This window comes from Acyrthosiphon pisum, chromosome A2, assembly GCF_005508785.2.
Source record: "Acyrthosiphon pisum isolate AL4f chromosome A2, pea_aphid_22Mar2018_4r6ur, whole genome shotgun sequence".
Classification (NCBI taxonomy): domain Eukaryota; kingdom Metazoa; phylum Arthropoda; class Insecta; order Hemiptera; family Aphididae; genus Acyrthosiphon; species Acyrthosiphon pisum.
In genome coordinates, this window is record NC_042495.1 from 112,824,237 (window position 1) to 112,836,636 (window position 12,400).

At 35.2% G+C, this 12,400-nt stretch overlaps 1 protein-coding gene across 1 annotated transcript in view; it reads right to left on the reverse strand.

Annotated features, from left to right (window-relative positions):
• Positions 1 to 11,681, reverse strand: part of LOC100166552 (acetylcholine receptor subunit alpha-L1) — a 21,842-nt gene extending 10,161 nt beyond the window's left edge. The window contains exons 1-5 of the mRNA XM_008182417.3: positions 11,379 to 11,681; positions 7,582 to 7,626; positions 7,412 to 7,521; positions 7,098 to 7,278; positions 1,921 to 2,381 (exon numbers count right to left, since the gene is read on the reverse strand). Of these exons, the coding sequence (XP_008180639.2) occupies positions 1,921 to 2,381; positions 7,098 to 7,278; positions 7,412 to 7,521; positions 7,582 to 7,626; positions 11,379 to 11,681 (1,100 nt within the window). The remainder of the gene's footprint in view (positions 1 to 1,920; positions 2,382 to 7,097; positions 7,279 to 7,411; positions 7,522 to 7,581; positions 7,627 to 11,378) is intronic.
• Between the last annotated feature and the right edge of the window lie 719 nt (positions 11,682 to 12,400).

A 12,400-nucleotide genomic window follows, 5' to 3' on the forward strand; every position in this document is an offset into this window, starting at 1 on the left:
CCCCCCGAAAATAGTAGGTACAAAAAATAAATTATCTGACCTACAAGTGTATTATTAATAACATTTCAAAAAAATTAAAATAGATTATTTAAGTTTCCCTTCTCCCGTGGTTTGTAAATTAATGGATACAGTAAAATCACCAATAAAATGTATGATAATTTAGTTTCGAAGTGAGTATGACAGTATGTTATAACTATGAAAATAAATTGAAAACCATCGGAGTCAAACCTCATGCCCTGCTTGCATCGATAAAAACACCTCAATTTATTATGGCTTTAACGGTAGTAAAGCCGATTTTCAGCAAAATGAAAAATCTCAGTGTGTTTTTACAAAAGGAAGATTGTGATCTTAGCTTATGCATTGATTATGCAAATCACGTGTATGATGAAATCAATGAGATGCGTTATGATTTGGAATTGAAATTCAAAAGCTTGTATGCAGCAGCAAAAGAAATGGCGGACAATATGGATATTAATTTAGCACCCCCGCGAAATGTTGGATTACAGAAGAACAGAGACAATTATGAAGGCGGTCCAGAGGAATATTTTCGTCAGTCCATTTTTCATCCTTTTTTGGACCACTTATTAATGCAGCTAAAAATAAGATTTCTTGAACACCGGGAACTATTGTCAACAATTCAAAATATTCTTCCAACTAAGTGTTCTGAGCTGAATTCAAAAGAAATCAGTGAAACGGTAAATACTTTTGCAAAAGAATGGCCAAATGACATCAAGGAATATACTGATGATTTCATAGCTGAGATGACCATGTGGCACAGGTAACAAAATATTAAATTTCTTATACATAAAAATATTTTTTGTGATCTATATTAAAACATAAAATGCATTGTTATTTCAGACATTGTTTAAATATGTCAAAGGATAAACAGCCTAGAACATTTATTGAGACTCTCAACAATTGTAATTCTGCATTGTATCCATCAATACACACATTTTTTTCAGATTGGTGCAACTCTACCCGTTTCTGTGGCAACAAGTAAACGGTCTTTTTCTTGTCTTCGAAGATTAAAAACATATCTGCGCAACAAGACTGGTGAGGAGAGATTAAATGGATTGATGCTATTAAACTTATAAAGTGACGTGGAAATGACTTGTGAAGAGGTCGTTGACATAACGGCAAAAAAACCAAGACGCATAGATCTCGTTTTATAATGTAAATTAACAAATTGTAATAATTAGTTACTAATTATTATCTATAATATTATGTAATATGTATATTATATATGTATAATATATTATGTATTTATGTATATAGTATAAGTGACTAAAATAAAATATAGAAAAGTGTAATACAGTATGAATAATATGATATTTATGAATACCTACTTTACATTTTTTCAATCCCCCCCCTAATTTTTTTCCTGCGTACGCCCCTGGTAAGTTATAATCATTTTAAAATGTAAAAACATACAATATTTTCATTAAATAGATTTGTAGATATTACGTGAGTTTGACAAAATAATTAATCCTGGCTACAACTCCAACACTTTTGACGGTTCATACTGACGGTAATATTACAAATTCCTAAAAAAACGACATTTATCTAATTGCATCGCAATTTCTCAGCCCACTCGATTAAAACTCGTGCATAGTCATTTTACACGTAAAGTTTGTATACTATTTCAAAATAAAAATAAAATAAAAATAAAATAAAAATAAAAAACAAAAAAAAAAGGTAAACTTACTGTACATTATAATATAAAAGTAAGGGCTGATTTAAATGGGAGAAATTAAAAATCCCAACTTTTTAAACTCGATAAACTTTTGTTTGCAAAGAAAACCGCAAACAATTGTACAAGCATTTAAAAAAGTCGGTGGTGGGACGGGAGTGTCGTACCCCCCCACCCCCCTCTCAAAAAAAATTGGAACATATTTTTATGCTCATACATAGTTGTCTAACCTGTAATGTATGTTTATGATGATGATGGTGACGACCACGCACAGGGCTACCAGCAACATGGTGAACAACAGGTACTTGCCGAGCAGCGGCAACGACAGTGACGTCGACGGTATGATTTCGGAGATGAGCAAGAAGAACATGGTCTGGGACAGGAGGATCGTGATGCACAGTGAAATTTTCTCCTTGGAGTCGGCGGGCAGGTAGAACACCAACACCGACAGGTAAGATATGCCCACGCAGGGCACGATTAGGTTAACGGTGTAAAACAGCGTCCTCCGTCGCAGGGTTATGTTAAAGAATATGTCGAAGTAAGGTTCAACGCAACACGAGTAGTACTTCTCGTGTCTCTCCGCCGGCACGCCAAGAATGTCCCATTCCACGCTCGGGTAGTACGCTGACAGGTCGATGCCCACGTCCACTTTGTTGGATCCCACCAATTGGCCGATATGCTTGAGGTTTATCTGTGTATGAAAAAAGAAAATCGTCATCAGACCGATTTCGAAAAGCGAAAAACAACGAAACGCCGCGTTTGCATGCAATAATTAATGCATTACCACGGAATTTCCGAAAACATTTGGGGAACATTTTGTATTCCTCTCCAACTGCGCAAAGGGGACGGGTGCGCGTCGATTTATTTATTTTTTATATTTTATCTCCGTCCATCGCAGGTCAATATTGGGACCAAACCATTGGCGGGCGGTGGTAGACTCTCACGATTGTATGGTAAACTCTACCGGGTCAATCTATGTTCACCTGAAGGAAATGTGTAAACTCTCTCGAGTTGTTTTAAATGTTATTGCTACTCTATAAATTGCCTTAACAGCAGGGATTCTGAATGTCATTTCTATCAATTGTATTACTGTTAACCTGTATTTTCTATTTAAATATTAATTATTTATCCTTAAGTTTTTTGAAATCAGTGTGTTCCAATTACCATGAAAAGTAGTATTTTAACTATAATATATTATAGCTCACAGGAATAATGATTCTTATTATTAACAGAATTACTTTAGTTTTACCAACTCAGTTATACGAATAATGTCCCATGCTCCTCTAGCTTAGTAGTACTGAAGGTAGACCCGGGAGAATTTACATGTTCCCGTCAAGTAGTATTGGACTAAACCCGGGAGAGCTTACCATTGGGAGAGTTTACATGCCATTAAAATCGGGAGAGTTTACAATCGCCCCCATCGGCGGTTAGTAAAAATATATCTTTATCGAGCAAACAGTGTCATCTGTGACGTCATTATCTACTCCTGCGGATTTTTCAAAAACTGTACAGGTACAAACAAGACGTGTTTAACGAAATCGGGGTGGTGAGGAGTGACACATTAGACGTTCGAGAGTTAAAAAACGAGTAGGTCCATCCTAATTTTTATTGTATTTCGTCAATTCAGGAAATCGAATTAATATGAACCCTATAATTAAGCGATACAGGAACCGTAGTCGTTTTTAATTTGAAAGTTGACCCTGAGACAACGGTATTGGTATGACAACAATATTTACTTCACAGTTAGCACGCATAAAGTATGAAGTTAACAAATCGGAAGGTGATGCAAAAATTATTACGACTCATTACCATATTATCAAATTCAGCTGTATTAACGCGTTATTAATAATTATTGTGTGTTTACGTCAATGTCATGTACCTGTAATACCTACATAACGTAGTTGTATTAAATTTTATTATACCGGGGGAGGGATAAAAATCGGTCAAGTGGTCTGTTGGTTATTCATAGACTATTTTTAAGGTCGAAATTAAGTATAATAAATGGCTAATAATTTATACACATTTTAGAATAATTAATTTATAAAATAGCGCTTTATTTTTTGGTATGATTTTATGAACACGAAAAGCGCCTACAACTAATTACTAATAATCAAAATACTTGTTCTCAATGAGTTATTAAAAAAATAATTGGATTAATGCAATAATCACGCAGGTCGTTGTTTCATTGCTATACTATTATAATAAATAGTCATATACCTACCTAGATAATATCATTTTAGTATCGTGATCATGATCGTATTGATAAAACCATCGGAAAACATTACATGATTTCAATTTTTATGATTTTTTTTATCGTTGTATTAATCTCGTATTTCACATTATTCTATCGTTATACGTGATCATAAATAATTGTTGATTATTTTAGTTTTTTATTTAGCCTATCATTAATAATAAAAAAAAATAATTTATTTTGACTTATTTTTACTCTTTGTGTAGGTTGTATGACTTTTGGTCTTTGGGGTCAAACTTAATAACAATATAATATTGTACGCTGTCGTTGGAATAAATCTATCAATATATTGAATGATGTATGTAGACAATTAATCCCAAACTGTCTGCATACATAACTCAGCTAATGAAAACCACTGATCAAAAAAAAATGGTAAAAACTAAGCTATAATTTACATCAAATTTACAGTGGGTGCCAATTATATCGATACGTTTAAGATTAAACTATATATTAAGTGAACTCGGTACAGAAATGTAATTGTGTGTAAGCAATTTACTTTAATTATTTGATTTCTAATAAAGTTACAACATAGGTGCTTAATGTACACGGAAGCTAATATATTTAAAATAATAATGTTTTAGTAGAATATGTGACCCGCGGCATTACTGCAGATGTAATTGATTTATACTCAAAGACAATTTGTTTTCAAATAGATAATTAATATCATTGATTAATACACTTAAGAGGGCGCTACATCCACATGCGTTCTCTCTGTCTTACAAACGCATAACCTAGCAAATTGTACGCTCAGAAAATCACACTTAGCTCTGTTAGTTTAAAAATTAGAGTGAATTGACCTCTAATAAAATTTAGAAGTAAGAATATTATTATCTAGTGAACCTCATAGGGGTTTTTTTTAATATTTAGTTGTAAAGCAAGTTATAAGTATTTTAAAATTGTAAATTATTTGTGCATTTTAAAGTATTCATAATTTGCTTCAAAATTAAAATCTATGAAAACACCTACGAAGTTCACTAGATAATAATCTTACCTTAACGCTTTAAAAGGGATAAATTCATTCCAATTTTTAAATTAATAGAGATAAATGTGATCTTCTGACCGTAACATTTGCTATGTTATGCGTTTGTAAGACAGAGAGAACGCGTAGCACCCTCTTCATAAAGACGTGATTGACCAATAATTCTGAAACATCTACAAGATGGATGAGCTTGAACGAACATACAATACGGCAATACTATTGTAAATCATTACGGAAAACTTTTTCTCTCCACAAACACATTTTCTACACAAAACAAAGTTTTATGGAGTTTAAATGTGTATTAAAATACAAAATTCTAATAATATATTATCATGGTGTACTAATTCGAAACTCTAATAAATTTGACAACCTCCGAAAGAATAATGGTGGTGTTCTTAACCAATCAAGGATACATTTTTTTATCAAAATCTCCGGGACTCAAAAACAACGTTCTTATAGCAAGGTAACGATTTTTAAAGGTCACACATTGAACTTAAATTTTGTTAATACCAGCTAGATCGAGTATTGGATCCCAACCCATAATTATAATTAAATTTTATAGTATGATTAATTAGTAAACACATACCGTACTTATTCAAATTAATTATAATTATTAACATGATAATAATTATAGTGTCAGATATTGTACGATTATACTAAAAAAACATTCAGTTAGCGAAATTTACAATTTCAGAGATTATAATATTATATATTGAAAATTTTTTTTTTAACACCTTAAATTTTCACTAACACTATACACAGATATTATCAATCGAGCTTATATTAGTAGACCCATTTATAACGATAATAATATTAACTACACGTTGCTTAATCAATAATAATTTGCTGTTAGCAAAATTTGGAGTCTCGGAGCTTATAAATATTACGGTATTTATTTATTTATTTGTTTGTATATAAAACTCAACAGCGTGGAAAGTAATAAACTAATATAATATCAAGTAAACTATAATACCACACATTGTCGCTAACACACGGATATTATTATCTATGAGGATTGTTTTGGTAGGCCCATTTATAATAGATAATTATTAATAGGGGGTTTTCCGAGTGCGTCCCGAAATTATAGTTATTTTAATGTAAACAACAGGTATGGAAAAAATTACGACAACATATTTTGATATAGGCGCCATTCTTATGAATTGTGTAATGAGTAGTAGTAAGCGATGCAATAATTATTGTTATGTTTAGCACAATAATATATTCTTTAATATTGACGTGAACAGTTTTACTGGCACTTATTGACCGCAAACGAGTGAGCTGTAGCCGTGTTTAATTATAATCCGAGTTAAAATAAAATTCAGTTTCCCTACTGTTGCCACAGTGATAGGTGTAAAAATTACGTATAAAGCGTTATAGTTGTACTCGTATATACTTTGAACCACCATATTCCATCGTCAGACCTGTGTCTCCAAAGTTTTTAGACGGCTGGTTTGCCCTAAATAGCTATGTATAGAATATACTTATAGCTTTGAATTGAGGACGCACTCAAAAACGCACTCGACCTCGAAAAAGGTAAAATTTAAAAACGGGACGCACCCGGAATATCCTCAATTATTAATACCTTCGCTTTGCCTTATCAATAATAATTTCAAATTAATTATTTATCCAAAAAAAAAAATCTGACCTGACCCAACCTAACCGGAATATCGCTATGTCCATAAGTCTCGGAAATCTCAACTTAGTAAACGTATTCCATGTTGTGACCACACGGCTGCAGTATTAACTTTTTTTTTATTACGTTACACAATAATATTTATTATTTAAATTAATATCGTCGTCAGCTTATATGAACGTTTTCAAATAAGAATTATCGTTGAGGTTTGAAATATGCTATCGCATTATTATGAAACGACCCGCGTGCCTCGTGAATACTAAACGTATGATGATAATTTATACAGTCGTATTATAGGTAGGTATAATATTGACTTGATGACATAAATCAATCGAATAATCTTAGTTTTTAATTATATATCTACTGTGCGACGATAGAAAATCGGATTAAAATGAACTTCGAAAGCGCTAAGTTAGCGCCGCTGACGAATTTGCGGAATATCATTATCGAAATCGGGAAGCCTCGAGTATAAATCTCTAGTAATGATAATTTACCGTTATCGCATACTTGTTATATGGACACATTTCATTTCGTCGGTATTTACCTGGTTTCCGTCGTACGTCCACGAGCCGAATTTCATAAAACATGTTTGCTGATCGAACGGGAAATAGCGAACGTCGATTTCGCACGACGATTTGAATATGGCTGGTGGTGTCCACATCACTTTGCCGGAGTGATGAAGCACAGCCTTTGTCATGGTGGTGATCACGTACTCTCCGTCGGCGCTGTCGTATTAAAATGCCATACAAAATAATAAATGAAGTCCTACTTATATCGATCAAGTTTTAATATTATTCAAGTTTGACTATGAGAAAACTGTACTTATTAGTTATTACTATCTATAAGTCTTAGACCAACTTGTTGTAAAGGACGATATCCGGCAGCCAGATATGCTCGGACGGCACATACAGCTCTTTAACGCCTCCGTACTCCAGTGGTTCCCAAATGAATTTGTGGTCTGCCCATTCCTAAAGGCGATCGGTTAAAAGCGCCTTCTGCGTATTAAAATATTAAAAAATATCACTTACGTGCTCCAGCCATACGTTCGTCGTTAAAATCTGATCCTTGAGATTCTAGAACAAACAAAACGTCAACAATTATTATCATCGACATTTTTTTATTACACTACGACGATATTCTCTGACTAATTAGTCGTCGTAACTAGTCGTTATTGGTTCCGAATAATATTATTATAGTCGCTTATGTCGACTGTTGACAATCTGTCATGCATAATAAATCATAACACCTAACGGTAAGGATGAAAAAAAAAGTAACGACTTGTTTTTTCTTTGACATGTCAATTACTTATAAAAACTTGAAATCACATAGGTCATAATGAACTCTATATTAATTTATGCTGATGGTTCGATTCAAATACGGAAAATATTGTATAACAGAACATCCTGAAACAGATTTAATTGAAATACTTAAACGTGGTAATAAGATTTCTGACGAGATAACCGTTTCTCAAAAAATTACTTTCAACCGCGGGCTGAAACCGCTCAAACAAGTTTTTTGTCATCACTACGACTTATTCATACTTTTATTATGGTTATATGACGTGTTTTAATTGTATGTCCGTAAAAAAAATATCAATCACATAAGATTGTTAAATGGTTATTATATAGAAACTGACTTCGTTTTTCCCACAAGTTATATTTTTATAATTGCTAAGTGCTAACTACTAGAGCGATTGAACCATCAAATTTCAAACAATATATTATGAACAACGAAAGTCATTTCATACTTATTTTTTTATTCTTTTATCATCGCTCACGACGTGTTGAATTAATTCACAGTGTCCAGTGCTCGCAAACTTCATCGGTTTTGAAGTTAATAATTATCGTTCAGGTATAATAATCACATACTTCTATTATTATACCTATTACTTAGACAAAGGGTACGTGTGATCAATCACGTGTTGGATCATAGTTTTTCGTGCATGTAAAATTGATACGGATATGTGTATAACAATAGGTATATTTCCAGTAATTTGGTATAGTACATGCTGCTGATTCAACAAGCATGCTCATCTACATTTTTCATTTATTAATTAACTCATTAAAATTATTGAGATTTTTCGTACTACCATTGGGTGCATATATATATTGTAAAAAAACTGTATTACATAACGATGGGTCCCATACAATACTATGAGAAGTATAAATTAGACTTTGATTGCCTAGTTGCCTAGGTTTGAAGAAAAATGAATGGGGTAAGCATGCTTGGCGAATCAAGCCATAGATCGCCTAAATAGCTTGCGAATTTTATATCGACGGACATTTTTCCAACTCGAAACACAGTGGAAGATATTTAATATTATTTAGTATTCGTTTTATTTCAGGGTTCCTGTTCTAAGCAAGTACATTACAGAAAACTGTGGTGGTACATAAATCTAGGTTTTTACCACTCATCATATCAACGATTCGTCACAAGTTCCTAATAACCTTGTTCGATTATCGAGATGATAATATTATTATCTCCAGTGAAGAAGTGGTGATATAAGTGCGACAACAGCGACGGTAAAAGTGTATAAAACAATGTTATAAGACATACTGACACTCCCATACAATATTACGAAGCATCATGGGCAACAAGAAAAAAATCATATTTTAGAGAAAATCGTTAAATAGAATTAAATCAATTTGTTTCTCATTCGGTTTGGTAATTAAACATATTTCTTTAAACAAAAATGTTATTAAATGAAAGTTTTTTATGGTAGTTTCACCGCAGTACTCTAATATTATGTAGGTACCGCAGATATATCTTATATATAACAACTAGATAAAGCTGTCTTTATACTACAGTTGTGACCAATGTTGAAGTAGGCCGTCATTTATAAAACAGGCAATGTTTACATTTATTCATATACATAATGTATACTTATATAAACATATAATATACTGTGATAATATTATTTTGTAAACATTGCCTGCTTTTTAAATGACGGCCGACTTCGATGATAAGAAGGAGGCGGCTATCTAGTTGTTGTATAATATGGTGCCTACATAATATTAGAGCACTGTAATGAGACTACCATATTATAACGAACTTGTATATATCTACATGGTAGGTACGTGGTTTTCATCCGACGTTGCGATTTGTACATAATGTTTTTATGACGATCGAAATACGCGTGTGCATAGGTATGGTTCGCATAATAATATAATATATAAATTCCTAGGGCTTCCAAGCATTTACGGCGTTAATTATAGAGTCCTATTATTATAGTTATAACATTATGGCATTGGTTAGGTCGCATAATGCAGTGGCACACCCGCGGTACCGGCAAAATTGTCATCCACTACAATGCTATATGTTCATCTAAACTTTGTAAACGTCTTATGGCTAATGGTTAATTAACTTAGCAATACCATTGACTACAATATTATATACTCATAACTCAGTGCTAACGTTCGTTTGAAGTTATATTTCTATATATTGTGCAGACGTTTCCAGAAAGATATAACATCCTGATTTGGAATACAAAATTTAAAACGCAAGATGCCGTTCAAAAAATAATGGCGATAAAAAAATTAATAATTTTTTTTATCAAAAACATGTTGTTTTGTAGTACCTAGTGACTTTGATACTGAATAGTTGATAAAATAAAAAAAAACAATGTTTAAAAGTAACGTAACGTAGTATTTACGAGGTAAAATGTCGTGTTTACATTCAAAAGAATCGCTCTGTATACGTAAGTCGTCGTGGACGTGGTTATAGTGTTATACCAGGTGCCTGCATGCCTGCCAGCTATCGAGTATGGTAAATCAGTGTGATCGGTTTACCGCTAAACCTATCGTTTATAGCGTCCGGTTACGAATGAACGACCGCGTCCGAAGCCTTACGACGAGAAGCACACGCGCGTGCAATATATGACCCGCTGGCTAATGTACAGAGAGTCCAATTTGGGCGTAGTGATTTTAGTTTGTGTCAAAAAGAACGAAGCTCATTTCTTCGATCAGTTACCGTCGTACGTTATGGTTTAAACATCGATTTCAAGTATCTTATGAAGTATATAGGTACCTCTATTATACCTATACGCTAATTGATGCTTAAATAATATAATATCGTTTAGGTTTTAATAATATGCTCGCATGCTAATGTCAATTTTCATTTCGTTTTCCCGACCGCGATGATATTTTCCCGGAAACCGTTGCGTGTACAAAATTCTTAGACCGCAATCGTCTACAGTTAAGACTCGAATTAGCGCTTTGCATTTAATAGAGTCCTACTGTTAAGCCACACGTGGATGGATAGTGGCGCAGACGGTTTCCTAGTGATTTGTAAACTTAATGTTGTTCGGTTTAATTATATTTTAGCAGTTGTCGTCAATAGTCATAATATGAATTGATATTATGCTGTCCTCGAAATCGAATTGTCTATAAAACACCGAGTATAATATAAATCGGTCACCTCCAGAGACTAACGCACGATGACCGCGGTTCCGGTCATCACGGCAGCTGGTCATCGCAGATAATAAGTATATTATGAGGCTCGAGTCATCGTGATCCGACTACAAACAATGGGGAAGATGTCCGACCCACAATTACCCATAATAACCCCACAATAACCCACAATTACCCGCAAAAACTCACTGCATTGTACTACTTCTACTACTACTACTACTAATACTACTACTACTCCTTCTGCCTATACTTAACTACAGCTACGACCATTGCTACTTCCACACAATATAATGCAATTGCAATACATCTACGACCGTAATAATATATTGCGACTACTGGTGTCCGGTGACGCGTAAGATCTCGGCCCGGACGAGATCCGTAGCGGGGAGGGGTGCGCGTGGGTCACGGCGGCGTACCAACTCGATGAGCTGCGACAGCCTGAGGCCCAGCTTGACCAGAACGGTGTCGGTGTTGTTGCTGACCGGCCGGATGAGCCGGTTGTAGTTGCTGAGCAGATCGTCGTATAGGCGCTTGGCGTCCGGGTTGCACAGGCACCCGACGGCGAACAGGAGCAGCAGCGGCAGGGACGACGTCAGCTGCGAGCAGCCCCGGTGGTGGCGTCGTCCCCGGAACTTTTTGTTGTTGCGGCTGCTGCTGTTGTTGTTGTTGTTGTGGCTGATGTCGCCGTCGTGAGCCTCGGCGGGGGCGACGGACGGCATCGCGTTATCCTCGGCGGCGGTCGACTGAATCGATACGATTTTATGGAGATGTCGGGCCACGCCGCTGTGGACGACGGCTCGTCTGGTCACGGATGCTGTGCGTACTGCACACTGTGCGCCGAGAGACCGCGACGGGCGCGCCGAGTGGAGCGCCACGGCCCGCCGATCTATAAGGCGCCGCGCGCACGCCCCTTCGAGCCCTCACGCTGGCGGCGGCCGTCAGACTCGTGCGGCGCGGTGCAGCGGGTCGGCCGATATGGGGTCGCATACGACGCGTCGTCGTCGTCGTCGTCGTCATTATCTCGCGATGTGGGTGTGCGTGTGGGTGTGCGTCATTGACGCCGCGTAATCGTTTTTGTTTTTTTTTTTTTGTTTCCCGACCGCACTTTCCAACGTCGTTTCGTAATAATTTTTCGATTAGAAACGCTCACCGGCGCCGCGACTCGAGTGCAGCCTATATATCGATGGCTTAGTGCACACTTGTTATAAGTCCATTTTTTCCGAAAAACACTTTTTGATACTAATCGATAGAAAATTGAATTCTCTTTGTTTTTTTTACAAGGTCTTTGTATTCTAAAACCAATATTTCATGTGATATTTACTATTTTCACTTATAATGAATGGCAGTTAGCTATGTTTATTTTTGCCCTAATGTATTAAGTCCTCGACTTTTAGTGATAAGTCCTTAAATTTTGTACTTGTACAGTTATTTTAATGCA